The sequence below is a fragment of the Stegostoma tigrinum genome, chromosome 9 (genome assembly GCF_030684315.1).
Source record: "Stegostoma tigrinum isolate sSteTig4 chromosome 9, sSteTig4.hap1, whole genome shotgun sequence".
Classification (NCBI taxonomy): Eukaryota; Metazoa; Chordata; class Chondrichthyes; order Orectolobiformes; family Stegostomatidae; genus Stegostoma; species Stegostoma tigrinum.
This window is the reverse complement of record NC_081362.1, coordinates 57421877-57442545: the sequence shown is the minus strand read 5'-3', so window position 1 is coordinate 57442545 and position 20669 is coordinate 57421877. Positions and strand designations below refer to the sequence as shown.

Genomic DNA, 20669 nt, shown 5'->3' with positions numbered 1-20669 from the left:
ACCAGGATTAATAACATCTACTATAGTTCACTAATTTTCTATCTAACCATCCAGAAATGTTGCTATTAGACAACATTTAATATCAGGCACATACCCAACCAGTTTAAAAATGAATAACACACAAATGCAAGGATGACAGGACAAATGACAACAGGTCTTCTTTTAAGATATAGAAATTCTATGTGTAAATGCAACCCTGACCTTTGGTCAGAACTTACAGAAACTTGAACAGACCAGATCTCAAATTATTTTTGTGGATCCCAGAGGAGCCAAATTACTTCCCATCCCCCACAATGGGATTCCACCACTTCCCACAACTTGCTTTGTGGGCCTAGCCTTGAGGCCCCAATTCAGTTCATTGACTAAATCCAGAGGAAGTCAGTGTCTCACAATCTACTATTTTTATGATGTATGTCTCTAATAGGTAAATCTTTGAAGGTTAAAGGCATTTGAACCTACACTAAGTATATTTCCGAGAACACATATAAGTTATGTACAATTTTGAGTAGATCTGGACCTTGATGCTACAGACTAAAGACGAGTATAGCTATTAGCAACAGAGGCACCGGCAGAGTGGAAAGTGGGTAAATGAGCATGGTCAGTGATAATGGGAACTGCAGATGCTGGAGAATCCAAGATAACAAAGTATGGAGCTGGATGAACACAGCAGGCCCAGCAGCATCTCAGGGGCACAAAAGCTGACGTTTCGGGCCTAGACCTCTCATCAGAGAGGGGGATGGGGAGAGGGAACTGGAATAAATAGGGAGAGAGGGGGTGGCGGACCGAAGACGGAGAGAAAAGAAGATAGGTGGAGAGAGTATAGGTGGGGAGGTAGGGAGGGGATAGGTCAGTCCAGGGAAGACGGACAGGTCAAGGAGGTGGGATGAGGTTAGTAGGTAGGAAATGGAGGTGCGACTTGGGGTGGGAGGAAGGGATGAGTGAGAGGAAGAACAGGTGAGGGAAGCAGAGACAAGCTGGGCTGGTTTTGGGATGCAATGGGTGGAGGGGAAGAGCTGGGCTGGTTGTGTGGTGCAGTGGGGGGTGGGGAAGAACTGGGCTGGTTTTGGGATGCGGTGGGGGAAGGGGAGATTTTGAAGCTGGTGAAGTCCACATTGATACCATTGGGCTGCAGGGTTCCCAAGCGGAATATGAGTTGCTGTTCTTGCAACCTTTGAGTGACATCATTGTAGCACTGCATGAGGCCCATGATGGACATGTCATCTGAGGAATGGGAGGGGGAGTTAAAATGGTTCATGACTGGGAGGTGCAGTTGTTTATTGCGAACCGAGCGGAGGTGTTCTGCAAAGCGGTCCCCAAGCCTCCGCTTGGTTTCCCCAATGTAGAGGAAGCCACACCGGGTACAATGGATGCAGTATACCACATTGGCAGATGTGCAGGTGAACCTCTGCTTAATGTGGAAGGTCATCTTGGGGCCTGGGATGGGAGTGAGGGAGGAGGGGTGGGGGCAAGTGTAGCACTTCCTGCGGTTGCAGGGGAAGGTGCCAGATGTGGTGGGGTTGGAGGGGAGTGTGGAGCGGACAAGGGAGTCACGGAGAGAGTGGTCTCTCCGGAAGGCAGACAAGGGTGGGGATAGAAAAATGTCTTGGGTGGTGGGGTCGGATTGTAGATGGCAGACTTGTTGGAGGAGGATGCGTTGTATCCGGAGTTTGGTGGGGTGGTATGTGAGAACGAGGGGGATCCTCTTGGGGTGGTTGTGGCGGGGGCGGGGTGTGAGGGATGTATTGCGGAACACATGAAATCATATTCTTGCGAGCAGCACTGGCAGATCATAGCAAGCAAGGACATACAGATTATAGGGTGCTTAGACAGAGTGAGACATGCATTTTACGCTGCACAGAAGGTGAGCAAAGCAAGATCAATATTAAGAAATCAACATTATTTGAAGTTAGAGAGTCCATTTATCAGTCTAACAATGGCAGGGAAGAGGCTGTTCTTGAACCTGTTAGTGCATGTGTTCAAGCTTCTATATCTTCGGCCTGGCGGAAGAGGTTGTAGGTGAGCATTACCAGGGTTGGAGGGGTCTTTGCTGGTGCTGGCAGCCTTTCTATGATAAGAAGTCAAAATGGAGTCCATGGATGGAAGGCTGGCTTCTGTGATGATCTGGGCTGTGCACACAACCTTCTGTAGTTTCTTATGGTCCTGGACAAAGGAGTTGCCACACAGTTATGCACCTGGATAGTATACTTTTTATGGTGCATTTGTAAAAGTTAATGAGTGTCCTTATGGACACGCCGAATTTCCTAAGCCACCTGAGGAAGAAGAAACATTTTATTGCTGTGCAGTGAGATGGTTTCTCGCTAGGCAGCAGTAAATTGTCAATTAAGGCAGTTTTATTGTTTGTTAAACATCTTATTAACACCATGAATATTCATCTTCCTATCTTAGCTGATCAAGCTAGACATTGCTAATCTCTACATGGAAATTGGAGTGAGTGCCTGGTGACTTCAGTTTATCACTGGCTGTGAGGAGCTTCCATGTTGCTCAACCAAATAACATCTTCGGGCATGATCCATGGGTACCTGCCAATTGCACACCCTATCCATGGACACTGGCATCGCTCACAACTGTCAAAATACCTCTCCAATCAACTTGCAAAATGCTTTGGAAGCATACACATGCATTTCAAGTGCATCAGCAACTAGCATTGAAAGGTTGTTGCAAGGATACTTTGCATACACAAGCTGGCAGCTAGCGCACAAATTGGACCAGGCTTTGTCGCAGGGCTGCTTGCTTTTTCTCTTAGTGCTTGCTCACTTAGCACATGCCTGGTGCCTTGCCACGCCTGTTAATACATTGCCACTACAGCCAGTACCTAAGGCTGTTAGTCCTGCCATATTGATGTCCTCTTTTGTGAGACACACAGACAGGCTGTTTGTCAATATGGATCTGTCTGAGGGGTGGACAGCTTGATGTATGGTGCATAAAATGTCAATATCTCAAGCATCAATGAAACACCTGCAGCTTGTGCCAGCTGTCTGTGGAGCGGACACACTCCACATTTATTCAGCCAAATACCCTTGTTGGGAAGTGGCTGGGCGTTACCCTCAGTCCTACCAATAGGAGTGGGGAGGCTGCCCAGGGGCCCCAATACTGTCAATCATGGGCACAGTCCTCACAAAGCCCAGGGCTTGGCAATGGTCAGTTTTACACTTGGGCCACACACAGTGAAGGAATCTACTGGATAAAGTGCTAGGAGTGGGCAATGGCAAGTCCTGCAGTCAGTAGAACCATCAGTCAGAAAGCTGCGAATACAGCAGTCTCAGGGCTGCTTGTCAAAGGCAGTCAGAAGTCTGGGGAAAATATAGTCCTGGGTGTCGCTCACTCTTCATCGATGAACAGGGGTGCAAGGATATACAAGGGAGCAGGGGGGATGGGGTGTTCATTGCCAAATGTGGTGCAGGAGTCAAGTCTGGGGAGGAATCAGAGGCATGAATAGAGCTAGGGACAAAGACAATGATGGGTGGAAACTCAAGATATAGGAAGGTATGTAGAACTGCGTTGGAGGGCTTGGCAGGCTAAGAAGGAAGGAGTGGTTATTGTCAGTGAACACCATCACGGCCTCCACAGGGGACTGTACAGGAGTAAGTTTGGCAGAATTAAGATGCAATGTCAGGGTTCAGGAGGTTCTGGTGGGGGGAACGGGCTGGTTACCTGGCAACCAGATGAAGGCCAGTGCTTACTGTGTCCAACACAAGCTGCAATCCCTGTCATCTATCTGCCATTTTCCAGATTTGAAATGCAATTCAACATGTTAGAATAATTCCCAGAGTGAGCAGCTTCACTGTCAGTTTGCTGGGCAAAAGCTGAGGATTCATGTCTGAAGGACACTAGGTAATCAAAGGGCAAATACATGAAGCATTTGTTTGCAAACTCCAGCTTTATTAGATTTGCAATAACTTCTTTACCCATCTGCAATGCAGAGTGAGTGTGCTTAGAGTTCAAATGCTGGTCAAAGGCCAGTGGTGCATGCAAATCTAAAATTTGCAATGCACCAATGCAGAGGTTAGTGGGAATGATTTAAAAGGAGATCAATGCTCACCTGAAGCATCCAATCATTTGTGAAACATGGAAGGGTTTTCTGTCGGGGAACATCGTTGCATTATATCTCATGTAAGAATGATGATGGTTGTATTGAATTCAATATGCTGAATGATTGAGGTGGATTTGGGATGGGAAGGAGGTCAGAGAACAGCTGACACATCCCATTTGATGTAATGTGTCTATCACTGACCCCAACACAGCACCTTTACCAAGTTAATAACACAGGGCTTTGGTGCAGCAAACGATAGGGTTTCTGAAGATGCGGTTCTGCAGCTTGGACTAGTTTAGGGGTTCCTCTGGTATAGTCCCGACAGATGTACCACATCATCCTGGTGTGTGGTGCTCTGGAACAGGCAGCAAATTCAGGTGACCAATGCTGAAGAGCCAGTGGAATGGGAGCAGTCCTCAAACGGGGAGGACAAGGAGATAGTGGAAGAAAAATTATTCCTTGTGCATGGCAGAGCTCTGCTGGGTCAAGTGCTATAAGTCAGAGAGGCTAGACTAACACTTGGTTTCAGCAGATGAGAGCTCAGTGCAGCAGAATATCATGGAATGTAAAATGGCCGTTGGTCATGATGTCAGCATTGAGCTTGCATAGTGGAATCAAACTGTAGCTTTGATAGGCTTTGTTTGTGTTCACTTTTTCAAGCTGTAAATAAAAGCTCACGTTTAGTATTGTCTAATTGCTTGCCTGTATGTGACATTCCCGTGATTGCGCAATGACAAAACATAGGTCTATAGTAAGCATTGACGACAGAGTAGCAGGGTATTTAGGTGGCATGTAGCTAAAGACAATAAATTGTTTGTTTTTACTGTTAAACAGCAACCAGTATGAAAGAATGGGATTGCATGTATGAGTGAGTGTTAGCTACTGTTGAACATCATAGCTTGGCGGCTGCTAAGTCATTACATTACCAGAAACAGGCAATAATGTACTGCCAATTCTTGTCTGAGTGTATGGTGGCCTTATAAAGATGGCAAGGGATACAGATCTTTTGCTGATTATCCACTGACTGGCGAGATGTTCCGGGAACAATACAATAGCAGGGATAGAATAGAATTGGACAAGAAGGGTGTCATGGGGTGGGGTAGGTAGTTATTGAGGTGAATGTAAGATACAGTGAGATATCTTACCAGGTCCTGTGGGCAAAATAGCCTTAAAAAAAAACTTAGCCCAAAGTAGTAAGACTCAGACCATTGTTCCCAGGTACATAAGGTGAATACAGAGGGCATTACATTACCATCTTCAGCAAGTAAATGATATACATGGGGAACATGATTCATACATGTGGAAAGACCAATGTTCTATTTATTATCAAATATGGGAACAGCCCTGTAGAGATTATCAGTACAACTCATCCGTTACTAAGAGCAGCCTGAGACTGTGTATTGTATACTTGGCACATTTCAAAATATATTCACTAATAGCTTGTGGTTCTGCAGCAATTGGAGGAGTTTTAAGGCAATGCTCATTAAAGAAAATGTAAAATGATGTAACTGTAAAAGTATCAACATTTCATCTCATTAAAATCTTGTGTGTATTTCTTTGCGAGATTTATGGCAGGTATAAGGCTAAAATATTGATGGTTCTTGCAGATATATCAACAACAATGGAAAGATAATGAATAACATTTGTTGCATTTAGTAAATCATAAATGTTAAATTTACAAATTAATTATGTTTGTAAAATTCATGTTAATAATTAGTCTTCTCTTTTGTATTTAACTCAAAGTCAATTTTAATATGATTAACTTTATACACACAATTTGTCAAAAGGAGACATGATCAGTATAAAATCATGGAGGGTTTTGAGAATGTAAATGAAGAGAAATTTTTTTCCAGAGACATAAGGGTTAGTAACCTAAGGGCACTGGTTTAAGTTAATTGGCAAAACAGCCAGAGGCAAAATGATGAAAACATTTTTTTATGCAACATGTTGTTATGATCAAGAGTGCCCTGTCTAAAAGTTTTTCAGTGATAACTGCAAAAGGGAATTGATATGGAAACATTTGCAAAGCTATGAGGAAAAGAACAGGCGACTAGCACAAACTGGATAGGTCTTTCAAAGAGCTGAAACAGACCTGATGAGCTGATTGGCCATTTTTTTTGTGTTGTTATTTGATGATTCAATAATTCTCTTCAGAATTAATCAACTAGCGTCTTGAACACCATTAAGATCATCCTTCAGCCCATATCCAAACATCACCAAGGTTAAAGCAAAAACAGAAAGTTCTGGAGAAACTTAGCAGGTCTGGAACAGCATCCCTTGCTCCCCTCTTCATGTATTCTATGCACACCCCCACCACATGAGCACCAATACTATACTTTCGCAGCTATTTCCAGCTCTGGTAAAGGGTCATTGGACTCCATGCATTAACTCTGTTTTTCTCTCTACAAATGCTGCCAGACCTTTTGGGTTTCTCCAGCTCTTTCCGTTTCTGTTTCAAACCTCCAGCATTCAACAGTTCTTTGTTTTATTTTAGTGTGCCATCTTGTTTCCTTGATGCATGTTTTCATTGACCTACATTGGCTCCCAAAATAAAATTCTTATCTTTGCATTCAAGTCCCTCTCCTGTCCAGGCACTATCTTTTCCAGTTAACTTCTTCAACCCCACAATTCTTCAAGAGTTCTGCAGCCCACCAACTCTGGTGCCTTGTGAATAGCCAGGCCTTTGTCTGCATTTGGCTGCAATCCCTTCAACCTTGTAAGCCCTTTGTTTTGTAACTGTAATCATTGTAACAAGGTCAGCCAAGTGGACCTCCTAGAATACGAGTTCCCTGATTGGGGCTGTGAATCTGGCCCAATCAGGGAGCCCTGGCTGGCAGAACATAAACAGGTGTGTCAAATATTCTATTCATTCTGACAGCTGGCTTTGAGGGAGCTGGATCAGTGTCAAGGACTCTCCATATGCAAATACAGGGTGATTTAGTAACACAATACCAGCCTCTATGAAGTTATCTCAGTTTCACCATCTCTATATCATGCCACTTTCCATTTCTCTTCCGTCTTTAAAACATTCTCTAAAATCCACCTTACTGACCAAACATTTGGTTGCCTGATTACGTTTTCTGCTTTGACTCAGTTCAAAGACTTAGAATTTTCAAGCAGCTTTTGCATTAACCAATATTCTCAAAGCCCTTTATTGCCGACCAGATAGTCTTGAAGTGTATTCACGATTGCAATGTAGGAAGTATTAATTTGATGTTAGCTTAATTGGCTGATTACATTCCTGAGAATCGTCTTATGACTTTACATCATGTAAAAGGCCCTAACAGTGAGTGGATATGAGTTGATGTTGCATTAATCTCAAATGCAACACTGGACTCAGCAATACATTGTGAATTTTTTTGCATGAGCATTCATCACTACTACTTGAATTGACCACAAATCATTAAAAATTCATGTACTGGCCACAGACTCATAATTTGTTAAAGCATGGAATAGCCCATTCAGTCTATCATGGCCATACCAGTCTACCAAGATATTTTGTTAGTTCAGTTGCTGGCTGCTGCTTACAATGCAGAGTGATGCCAACAACATGGGTTCAATTCCTGTATCTATTGAGGTTGCTCTGAAGGATTCTATTTCTCAACCTTTCTCCTCACCTCAGGTGTGGTGCCCCTCAGATTGAACTACCACCAGTCAGTCCTCCCTAATGAGAGAGCAGCCCTATGGACTGGTAGAAGCATTGTTACTTTTTACAAAGAACTAATGGCATTACTCCTATTTCTTAGTTCTTGGCCTATATCCCTGGAAACTAAAGCAATGCAAGTGAATGTTTAAAAACCGTTTATATATTACAAGGGTTTCTTACCTAACCACACATTCAGGCAGTGAATTTTGCCAGACAGCCTTCTACTTCTTGTCTTAAATCTGTGCACCATGGTTATTCTCCCATCCAACAACTGTCCTGCTCAGGCAGCATTCTGATAAATTTCCTCTGCACCCTCTCCAGTGCAATGGTCTTCCCAACATCCCGGTTCTGACCGAACTAGCATTTTATACAGTTCCAGCTCTGTGCTCTTGTATTCTGTGCTTCAGTTATTAAAGGTAAGTATCCCAAATGACTTCTACTCCACCTCATCAATCTGCCCTGCTACATTCAAAGATTTGTGAATATGTACACCAAGGTCCATGTGATCTTCAGTATTTACTAGGGTCCTATCATTCATCGTGCAATCATTTGTTTCATTAGCCCTCACCAAGCGCATTGTCTCACACTTTTCTGGGTTAAATTCCCTTTCCCATTGCTTTGCCTACTTGACCTGGAATGGAAATCAAAATCTAAAGTACCAACTTCACTTCTACTGATAGGTCATTTGTACGTCCTGCCCTTTTAAATCTGTCACATTTACTGTTTTAAAGCACAGTGCTAAACTCACAAACTTTGGTAAAGAGCAGCATAGATTTTTATTTTCATTTAGTCCATCCACAATTGAGTCTATGAAGGCTCAACACAAATTGGTGTCAATGTAGCAGCTAAATAAAGTGGATATATCATTTACACTGGATCATTTATAGCTGTCGTATTGTTTCTAGCTAGGCAATACTCCATTTAGAGCCAATAAAATGTAGAGCTGGATGGGCACTGCAGGTCAGGTAGCATCAGAGGAGCAGGAAAGTCAACATATCGGGTCTGGATGCTTCATCAGGACTGGGAGGAGGAAGGGAACTCAAATAAATAGAGGTAGGGGGTAGGGCTAGGGGAAGGTAGATGGGATGGTGATGGGTGGGTGGAGGTCAGGGGTTGTAGAGATTGGTCAATGAAAAGTGTGGAACAGATGGGTGAGAAGAACAGGTTGTATCAGGTCAAAGGGGTGAGGATGAGAGGGAGGACTGGACATGGGATGGGCTGCAGGCGGACAGGCTTTGAAGCTGATGAACTCTATGTTGAGGACATTAGGCTGTAAATTCCTGAGGCAGAGGATAAGATGTTGCTCCTCCAGTTTACATGTGGCCTCATTTTGACAGCGGAGAAGTCCCAGGACAGGCATATTGCCAAGGGAGAGAGGGGGAGTTGAAGTAACTGGCAACTGGAAGGTGATGTTGATTGCAGTGTGCTCTGCAAATTGGTCCCTGAATCTGCGCTTGGTTCTCCCCGATGTAGAAGTTTCTACGTCGTGAGGAACGAGAGCAACAGACCAGGTTAGAAGACATACAGGCGAATCTCTATCAAATTTGGAATGATTGTTTGGGACTTTGAATGGGGATGAGAGGGGAGATGCAGGGGCAGGTGTAGCACTTCCTGCGGTTGCAGGGAAAGGTGCCAGGTGTGCTGGGAAGGTTTTTTTGGGAATGTGGAGCTGATGAGGGAGTTGCGGAGTGAGTGGTCTCTATGGAAAACAGATTGGGTTGGGGAAGGAAATGTCTTTTTGCTGGTCAGATTGCAGGTGGCAAAAATGGCAGAGGATGATGCGTTGGTTTTGGAGGAGTTGTATGTGTGAACCAGGGCGAGTTGGGAGGGCGAGGGCAGAAGTATGGGAAATGCAGGAGATGGGGTTGAGGGCAGTCTGAATCACAGGAGAGGGGAAATTAGTCCTTGAAGTAGAATGGCAGCCATGATGTCTGAGGGTGGAACACTTCATCCTGGGAGCATATGCGGCAGAGGCAGAGGAATTGTGAGTAAGGGATCACATTTTGCAACAGGGTGGGTGAGAGGAGGTGTAGTCGAGGTAGCTGTGGGTGTCGTTGGGGTTGAAATGGATGTCGGTGCTTAAGTCATTCTGTTTTGTATTTTGTGTTGATCTTTGTATTAGTATCAAAGTGAATGCAAGACCGCCAAAGCAAGGGTGGCAATGAATGGTGACAGACAGGTCAGTGGTGATAAGGACTCCGTACAAGTATACTGAAAGGGAGGAAAGGTTTACATGAAATGCTTTTCAATGAGCTGTTCTCTAATAGCATGGATGACCAATATCTGTCTTGCTGACTCTCCTCTTCACACTGCACTTTCTCCTCCTTTTCCTGCTCCTGCTCCTTCTCCTGAATCTCTTGTGCTCAGGTGATCCAAAGGCTCACATTTTATGAAGACAAAGCTGTAGAATCTGGAGAAAACTCTGCCCACTTGGGTCTTTACTGAGAAGCTCCACCAGTACAATCCAGGCAACAGAAGCATTGTTTGAGCATACAATTGTCTGTAGCTTTAGTGGCAGTATTCAAGCCAGACTTGAGTCATGAGCCATGTCTGAAAGGTCATTGTTTTCCAGCAACCAGCCTCTTGTCTTGACATGCTGCTTGAAGCAAAGATGGAACAGAGGACTGATGACAGATAACTAAATCACAAATGCCTCAGAGGACCAGGCACAGACAATCTAGACATTGAGGGAGTGGGATTACTTTCTCTTAACAAAAGGCGCAAGGTTGGTGATTATAAAATACAAGACCATCTTGGATCTTAGGGAGACCTACCACGCATATAAAATCTTGTTTTTGTTCATTCTCCCTTTCATGTATTCTGCTTAAATAAGATAATATGAGTAACGCCACCTCATCACCTGTCATACGCAACAGTGAACTGCAAACTGACATCAGCGACGTCACCTGCAGCAGCCTGGAAGTAGCCTGGGTGAGAACTGTGGAGAGTTCGACAGCCACAGGCAATAATGATTACAGCTTGTGGCTACAGCGAGTGGCATTAATCTGTAACAGCCTCTTTGTGGTGAAGGTACCTGAGATTTTGCTCCCCTGAAATGCTCCCTGAAGATTGACTCTGCAGATGGTTCTTGCACAGTGTCCTCTTCCTATCTTTTGTGATCAATTCCCTATTTACCCTGGTTTCTTGGCTGTTTTCATTCAAAAGCAAATCTACTGCAACCATATGCAACACTGCAATACAGCTGGTTTTGAAAGCAACCAAAAAATGGCACATCATCAGCAAAGTCTTACTCTCGGTTGTCAATTTCCCAGTCAGAATACAGGTCCAGTCAGTAATCTCAAATTACATGTCACCAACAATAATTTGCATTTAACCAACATCCTTAACATTGTAAAATGTCCTAAGGTTTATTAACAAACAAAATTTCACACAGGGTAACATAAGGAGCTACTGGGACATGTGACAATAAAGGAAATTATAAGGGATGCCTTAAACATGAAAAGACAGGTACAGAAGTGGAGATACTTCGGGATCAAGTAGTTAAAGGTGCAGTCCCCAGTTACAGAGTAGGTAAAATTGGAGGTGAAGGACAGGCCGTAATTGGACGAATGCAGAAATGTCAATGGGCTGCAGAACGATAAGGTTACAGAGAAGAATTATGCAAGGCAATGAAGGGATTTGAAGAGAAGGATATGGGCCAAGTACAGGGAAGTGGGGTTAGCGTGGATGGACATTTTGGTTAGCATGGACCAGTTTAGGCCGAAGGGCTGTCTCCGTGCTGTAAGACTCTATGACTATGTTGTTATGACCGCTTATCTACTTCCCTTTCCAGCATCTCCTCCTTCTTAACTTCTGCCCAATCCATTGTTTTTACTATTTCTGCTTCTACCACAATTTTGTCAGATCAAATATCTGACAGATCTTTCAATATCTATTTGTACAGAGTTGAGGAAAAACTTCTTCACCCAGAGAGTGGTGGATAAATGGAATGCTCTGCCCCAGAAGGCAGTGGAGGCCAACTCTCTGGATACTTTCAAGAAAGAGATGGATAGAGCTCTTAAAGATAGTGGAACCAAGGGTTATGGGGATAAGGCAGGAACAGGATACTGATTGTGGATGATCAGCCATATCATAATGAATGGTGGTGCTGGCTCAAAGGGCCGAATGGCCTACTCCAGCACCTATTGTCTATCATCTAGTGTCTAAACCTTTCTTATGTAGGTATTTGTCCAAATGTCTTTCAAATGTTGTTAATGTACCCACTTCAACTACTTCCACTGACAGCCAGCTCCATATGCATACCACCCTCTATGTAAAAAGGTTGCCCCTCAGGTTCCTATGTATTCTTCCCCCCTTACCTTAAACTGTTGTCCTCTAGTCCTGAATGCCCCAACCCTAGAAAAAAGGCTGAGTGCATTTGCCATACCCACACCTTTCGTGAACTTATACACTTCTAAAAGATCATCCCTCAGTCTCCTAGACGCTAAAGAAAAAAGTCCTAGCTTGTCCAACCTCTCCCCTACAACTCAGTCCCTTGAGTCCTGGCAACATCCTTGTAAATTTCTTTTGCACTCTTTCCAGTTTAATAACATCCTTCCTATAGCGAGGTGACCAAAACTGAACATAATACTCCAAGTGCAGCCTCACTAACGTCCTGTACAACTGCAATGTAACTTTCCAACTTCTACACTCAATGCACTGACTGATGACGGCCAGTATGCCAAAAGTCTTCTTCACTGCCTTGTGACTCCACTTTCAGAGGACCCTGCACCTGAACTCCAAGGCCCCTCTGTTCCACTTAACTCCTTAAGTTCCTACCATTCACCATGAAATTCCTACCTTAATTTGAGTTTCCAAAATGCAACACCTCATACTTAACTATATTAAACTCCATTGCCATTTCTCAGCCTACTTCCCCAGCTGATCAAGATCCTGCTGCAATTTCTGATAACTTTCCTCACTGTCCACTGCCTATTTTAGTGTCATCCACAAGCTTACTAACCATGCCTTGTACATTCGCATCCAAATCATTGGGATAGATAACAAACAGCAATGGGCCCAGCACCAAACCCTGAGGCACACCACCAGTAAAAGGCCTCTAGTCCGACAAGCATCCTTCGACTATTACTCTTTGCTTCCTACCATCAAGCCAATTGTGTATCCAATTTTCCAGCTCTTCTTGCGATCTAACCTTCCAGAACAGCCTACCATGTGGGACCTTATCAAAGGCCTTACTGAAATCTATACAGACTACATCTACCATTCTGCCCTCATCAACCTTCCTGGTCACTTCATCAAAGAATTCTAACAAATTTTTCAGACATGATCTCTCATGCATGAAGCCAGGCTAACTACTCCTAACCAAATCCTGTCCTTCTAAATGTATGTATATCATATCCCTTGAAATCTTCTCAAGTAACTCACCTACCACAGGTATTAAGCTTACTGGTCTATAATTCCCAGGATTTTCTTTGCAGCCCTTCTTGAACAAGGGCACAACATTCGCTACCCTCCAGTCTTCCGGGACCTAACCCGTGGCTAACGATGATGCAAATATATCAACCCTGCAATTTCTTCCCTAGCCTCTTGCAGAGTTCTTGGATATATCTAGTCAGAGCCAGGAGATTTTTCCACCTTCATACATTCTAATACTTCCAACACCTCCTGTACTATGATATGGACTGTTCCTAAGATATTGCCACTAACTTCCCCAAGTTCCCAAGTCTTCATGTCTTTCTCCACAGTAAACACAGAGGAGAAATATTCATTGAGGACCTCGCCCATTTCCTGCTGTTCCACACATTCATGTTCACTTTGGTCCTTAAGGGATCCTGTTTGCTTTTTCTTTTAATATGTTTAAAGAATTTCTTTATATTCACCTAATCTTCTCAGCCAAAGCTGTCTCATACACCTTTGGACCCTCCTGATTTCCTTCTTCAGTAAATTCCTGTATCCCCTATACACCGCCAGGCATTCTCTTGATGCCAGCTTGTACCTGAGCCATGCTTCTTTCTTCCATCTAGTCAAAGTCTCAATATCTCTTATCATCTAGCGTTCCCTACTCCTGCCAACCCTGCCCTTCACCTTCACATGAACAAATAGACATTGAACTCTAGCTGTCACATTTGTAAAGGTCTCCCACTTTCCAGGTGTCTCTTTGTCTACAAACGAACTACTCCAATCAACCCCTGCAGGCTCCTAACTCCACCAAATTTCACCTTGCCCAAATTTAGAGCTTGAACCTGTGGACCAGTTTTATCCCTCTCCACAACTATTTTAAAATTAATAGAACTATGGTCACTGGTCCCGAAGTGCTCCCCACAGTCACCTGTCCTGCCCTATTTCCCAAGAGTGGGTCGAGATTTTCCCCTTCCCGAGTAGGACCCTCTATGTACTGCTTGAGGAAGCTTTCCTGAACAATTTAACAAATTCCACCCCATCTAAGCCCTTAACACTATGGCTGTCCCAGCCTATGTTAGGAAAATTAAAATCCCCCCACTATGATAACCCTATTGCTCCTGCAAGTCTATCCAATCTCTCTGAAACTCCTGTTGACTACTTGGAGGCCTATGGTACAATGGCAATAATGTCATCATCCCCTGCTTATTTCTTAATTCCACTCACAAAGCCTCATGGATGATCCTTCAGTTATTTCATCTCTGACTACTGCTGTGATACTCGCCAAATCAAAAATGCAATTCCCCCTCCCCTGTTTTCTCCACCTTTTCCTGCCTAACGCGCCTCTACCCTGGCACATTAAACTACCAGTCCTGTCCCTACTTTAGCCATGTTTCTGTAATGGCTATGATATTCCAGTCCCACATACCTGTCCACGCCCTGAGTACATTGGCCTTACCAGTCAGCCCTCTTGCATTGAAATAAATGCAATTAATCCAACAGGCATTCCTCATTCCCTGTCCTGTGCCCGCCTGACCTGTCTCTTCAACTTACTATTTCTGATTATTGTATCTCCTTCCAACTTCGCACTTGTCTCCCTGCTTTTGAGGATCCCAACCCCCATGCCAAGCTAGTTTAAACCCTCCGTTGTAGCACTGGCAAATCTAGGTCCTAATGGCTTACATCCTAGATGCTGAAAGAAGATAGGATGGAGCTATCTGAAGAGCTTGTTATAACACAATATTCTCTCAAAGGACAAGGTGCATAAGAATTAGACAGTAGCAAATATGATGTCCTTCTCTTCAAGAAATGATATAAGAATACTGCTAGCCACCACAGACCAGCTAGTTTAACATCAACAGGTTTTGGAAACAATAATCAAGAATGAAATTCAATATCTGCTTAGGGACGTTTGAGCAATGATGATTAGCCTAAACAAAATTAATTTTTGATGAAGTAACAGAGAAGGTTGGTGAAAGGAATATTGTGTATGTTAACAATATGGTTTTAAGGGGCCTTCAACAAAGTGAAATATTAAAACTGTTTAACAATATTGACATTCATGAAATGTAAGGGTTAGTTTACTGTGGGAGAAAAGAAACTGGTTTCAGGAAAGGAAATTGGTAAATAGTTATTTGACAAATTGGGAGATGGAAGCACAATGTTCCTCAAGGATCAGTGCTACGATTGCTACCTTTTCTCGTTACATATAAAGAATTTGGAGATTTGGAATACAGAGTAGAATTTCAAAGTTTGTTAATAATACCAAACTTGGAGGGGTGGTATGCATTGAACATAAGAACATAAGAACTAGGAGCAGGAGTAGGCCGTTAGCTCTTCGAGCCTGCTCCGCCATTCAATAAGATCATGGCTGATATTTTCATGGACTCAGATCCACTTAGCCACCTTCTCACCATATTACTTAATTCCTTTACTGTTCAAAAACAAATCTACCTTAGCTTTAAACACATTTACTGAAATAGTGTCAACTACTTCATTGGGCAAGGAGTTCCACAGATTAACAACCCTCTGGGTGAAGAAGTTCCTTCTTAATCCAGTCCTAAATCTGCTCCCTCTAATCTTGAGGCTGTGCCCTCTTGTCCTAGCTTCACCTGCCAGTGGGAACATCCTCTCTACTTCTATCTTATCTATTCCCTTCATAATTCTATATGTTTCTATAAGATCCCCCCTCAACCTTCTGAATTCCAATGAATATAATCCCAATCTATTCAGTCTCTCCTCATAAGCCAACCCCCTCAACTCTGGAATCAACCTAGTGAAGCTCCTCTGCACCCCCTCCACTGCCAGTACATCCTTTCTCAAGTAAGGAGACCAAAACTGTACACAGTACTCCAGGTGTGGCCTCACCAGCACCTTGTACAGCTGCAACATAACCTCTCAGCATTTAAAATCAATCCGTTGAGGATGATATGAAGTACTTGTAGCAGAACTTAGATAGGCTAGCAGAATAGTTGAATAAGAGGCAAATGGTACTTTAATACAGAGAAGTGTGAGGTGATGATCTTTGGCAGAAGGGTTCGAACATGCACTTAGTGGTACAGTTCTAAAGAGTCTGCCGGAACAGAGGAACTTTGAGTGGATGTTCATCAATCCTGGAAGGTGATAGGGCATATTCAGACAGTGGTTACCAAGACATATAGGTTCTTGTGCTTCATACATAGAGACATTAAGTACAGCAGTGCTGGGGTTATGCTGAACATTCACATCATTTGAGGCCATGCATCCAGCTCTGGTCACTATTTTATAAAGGATGAGAGGATGCAGAAGAGATTTATTGGAATGGCTCTAGAGATAGAAGCTTTTACTTACAGAGTTAGTTTGGAAATGCTGAGGTTGTTTTCCTTGGACTAAAGGAGGTTGAGGGAGATTTAATAGAAATAAACAAGGTTACAAAAGGTTTGGATAAAGTCGGAAGGAAAACAGCTCTAATTGCTCATAGTACAAAGGCTAGGGGAAACATCTGTGAGGTTTTGGTTTTGAGATGCAGGCTAGATGGAAGAACTTTTTATGCAGTGAGTGATCATGGCCTGCAACCACTGCGCTTGAGGGTGGTAGAAATGGAAACAATTAATGATTGAATGAAAAGGAAATTTGAGGAGCATTTGAAGCAAAATGACCTACAGGTCTGCAGGGATTAAGGGGAAAATTGGGGATAACTGAATTGTTCGGTGTGGACTTGATAGGCCCAATGGCCTCTTTCAGGACTGTAAATGACTCTACAGTATCAGTTGAAATGCGAGCAACAGGACAATCTCAAATTTACTGACAACACAAGGTGGGGGACCCATTAAGAGATAACGAGAATAATTCAGTCCTGAGGTAACAAAGGTGTGGATGAGGGTTTCAACAGCAGATGAGCAGAGGCAGGAACAGAGGTGGATGTGAGTCATGATGATGGGAAGGACATAAGGTCATTAAGGTCATTTTCTCAATATCAATTAGGACACCAAGGATGCAAATGATCTGGTTTAGCCTCAAACAATGACTAGGGAAAGGGATAGAGTTATTAGCTGGACAATGGAAACTGAGCTGTCATTTAAATGCAATAGTTGTATGTCCCTCAGTATGTAAACAGAAGGATCTTCTGCTTGCCTAATACTGGATATCAGGCAAGGATCATGAAAATAGAAGGCATGAAAATGTCACAGGAGTAGACAGTGAAATCCAGCTGGAGATCATCAGTGTATACGTAGAACTAGACATTGTGTTTTCACATGACTTCACTTAGGAACAGCCCATACATGAGAACAATGAATTGGGGAGAAGATAGGTCCTTGCAAGGTATCAGATTTAATGGTGCAGGAATGGAAGAGCATGTGGCTTTAGTAGAAAAGCAAAAGAATGATGCAAGTCCAGAATTAGGGTAGAAGGAAGTTCCTGAGTTTCTGTACAAAACTATCTTGTAAGATGAGCCATTTAAACAGATCTGCAAAAGGTCCTGCTGGGCCTGTAATGTTGTTGATCAAGTTTATTACATGAAAAATCTGGTGCTGGGGCTGACAGTGAATGGACAGTGAATTTGGGCTGATAATGAGTGTGTATACCCTGCCTATCACATTGGATGCATAGGTGTCCATTTTTTAAATTAGGAACTTAGAACAAACTGAAGACATCCATACAATTGACACAACTCCAGGCATGATGACAACGTACCCAGGAAATCAATGGGATCCTCTTAATGCATTTTGTAAAGTCAATTTGCTTTTAAGTTACATAGAATTGCAGTATTAAACCAAAGCAATGTGAGAATTTTGGAAAAGCAGGGTGTCACATCACTTTCCTCTGAAGTTGGTTTCTGGTTTAACTCAGAATTACACTGTGCCTTTCTTGTCATTACCTCGAGTATTGCATAGTTTTGATCTCCTTACCTGAGGAAGGATGTAGTTGCATAGGAGACAGTTCAAAGGAGGTTGAGTAGATTGATTCCAGAGATGAGGGGTTTGTCTTATGAAGGGACATTGAGTGGTTTTGGCCTATACTCTCTAGAGTTTAGACGAATGAGAGATTTAATTGAAGTATATTAGATGCCAAAGGATGTTAACAAAGTAGACGTAGAGAGGATGTTTCTTCTTGTGGGACAATCTAGAACAAGATGTCATTGTTTCAGGATAAGCAGTAGCAGATTTAAAGCAGAGATGAGGAGAAATTACTTCTCTCAGAGGGTCCTGAATCTGTGCAATTCATTACTGCAGAGTGTGGTAGATGCCAAGCAATTGAATAGACATAAGGAGGTGCCAGACAATTTGTATTAGTAATGAGTTGGAGGAGTATGGAGAGCAGGAAGGAAAGTGGTACTCACACTATATTCTTTAACACACATCAGCCACTGAGCTCTCACTTCAACAATTCCTAAAATTTTAAAAAATGTCATCCACGTTTTCACATCTTTGCGTCTTCCACCTACCCGTAATTTCCTCATGGTCTACTGCCCTAGATCCAAAATCTCTATTGCTCTAATTCTGGTTCCATGTGCATCACTGATTTTACTCACTATGTAAGAGGCAACCACACCATTCACTCCTTGTACCCTAAATTAATGGAATTACCTCCTTACACCTTTCTGTCCCATTATCTTGCTACTCCTCTTCATTTCACTCTCATCTTTTAAGATGTTGCTTAAAACCTGTTGTTGTTACCAAATCGCTGGCTTTGTTTTCATATTTTATTTGACATAATCCCCCCACCCCGGCCAATTATTTGGAATATTTTACAGTATTAAAGGTCCTGGATGAGTGCAAGCCGGAATGTCATTAAACAAAGTGTTCATTAGGAAACAATGGAATGTAAAGTTATGCCAATATTTAAAAGCTCAGTTGTTCAGTCATTATTGTGCCGCTTACTGCACGTTTTGTTTACGTATACGGCCAAATTGCGGAGCCTATCATGCAAATCATTAACTTATAGCCAGCGTGTAAGTAACTGGCAAAACGTCTATTTTTTGTTACCTGGATCAATAGTTCTAGTTCCAAGGAATTGACACACATGTGCTTTTCCAGAAACTCCAGTTTCTGGATGGTAATTGCGGTCTTCTGAGAGCTTTCCGCAGGCTGTTCAAGCGCTTGAAATACAGTGGCGCCGATAATCAAATAAAGCACCACTACCAGAAAATTAGCTGAGGCGGTCTTCCATTTCATAACAGTTGGGCTCAGGTCGCTGTCGTCTCCTGGAGTTAAAACCGTCGGTTTTGCAGAAAAGGACAGCCGTGGTTTGGCATTCTGAGTTGCTGTTTTGGGGTCTAATAGATCAGGAGCTGCCACTGGGTAAAAACAAACACATGAAGAAATACATGGGATTCTTTTCACTAACAGCTACATTTACTGGTTCACAGTCTTCTGGGCAATGAAGCCAAGTTACATTATGAATGATAAGTTTTAAATACGTACAGAAGATTCTATAAACGACAAACACTGCAATTCCTATTTGACAGTACACGTATGTCAACTCAACGTATTGAACAGATCAGGACTGTGGGGTGCATGAATGGAGTCACAGTTCATCAGCATCGATGCACTTTGTCTCAACATTTGTTAAAGGACGCTTCCCCTTCTTTAAAAAAAGCTGTTGTTTTAGTATTCACATCATAGGTTCTACCCAGGAGTTTTCAAGTTCCTGCCCTATTGTAAAAAGGTGTATTTCAATTCAAATGTTTGAAAATAAATTGTATTTCAATGCGCTCACTACATTGTTAATCATACAATTCGCAATATGCAAGATGCTGCACATACTATAAGGGATTGATGAAAATATGCATCTTATTAGGAATTCTGAATAAATTACACCCAGAGCATTTTCTCCGAACCTGTCACACTGTGTTCATTTACAAGATCATGAACATTTACATACCACTCTATGGACTATGAACAAAGCCACAATATGGAAATGTATTTCACATCTAGGTAATAGGTTTTAAATCGACCTAAGTATAGCCTCATAAAATATACATCTTTATAAAACCTTGCTCAGCATTAATTCCAAATGACAATAGCAAAAGACGCTTTTCAGATGCAGTTAACATATTGAAGTGATTTCCACAGAGGCGGGTTGGTACTTACTTCTTGTACGAATAATTCACCCTATTTTCTCAGAGCAGCAATCCTTTTTGTTCATGTTCAATAGGAGAATCGAGCAGTTAGGAGTGGATGTTGCTGCCACATGGCTCATACGTGTTCATCCTAATCCAAACGCATGGGGCTCTCTCTCTCTGAAAGACTCACATGCACACTCACACCTCGCTTCATTTAAAGGATCCACAACCATTAAAATCATTCTCCCATATCCAGAGGACCGCCTCTGCTTCCCACAGCGCGTTTATTCCAAAAGTAAATTATGCAATGCTGATTATTATCGGAACGGGAAATATACAGGAAGAAAACAATTAGGCACACTGACAAGCAATAAATGCGATTAGCATGATGTAAAGCTACAGTAAAAACAACTGTTGTTATTAATTTAGCAGGCTTATTCACGTTTATCTTTTACATCAGCTAACATGTTGTATTCTACTGCATTTCTCAGCTCTCCGTTTTTGTGCCAGAGGTCTCATTGTGCTTCAGTATAGAATGTGACTGGCCATAAATTAATGTATATTAATTG

At 42.6% G+C, this 20669-nt stretch overlaps 1 protein-coding gene across 3 annotated transcripts in view; it reads right to left on the bottom strand.

Moving 5' to 3' along the window:
• The window catches only part of kcnk2a (potassium channel, subfamily K, member 2a), a 182631-nt gene extending 162364 nt beyond the window's left edge, over positions 1–20267 (bottom strand). For all 3 annotated transcript variants that reach the window (XM_048536382.1, XM_048536383.1, XM_048536384.1), the window contains exons 1-2: positions 20129–20267; positions 19022–19332 (exon numbers count right to left, since the gene is read on the bottom strand). In XM_048536382.1, the coding sequence (XP_048392339.1) occupies positions 19022–19332; position 20129 (312 nt within the window). In that variant the 5' untranslated portion in view covers positions 20130–20267. The remainder of the gene's footprint in view (positions 1–19021; positions 19333–20128) is intronic.
• Positions 20268–20669: the final 402 nt, after the last annotated feature.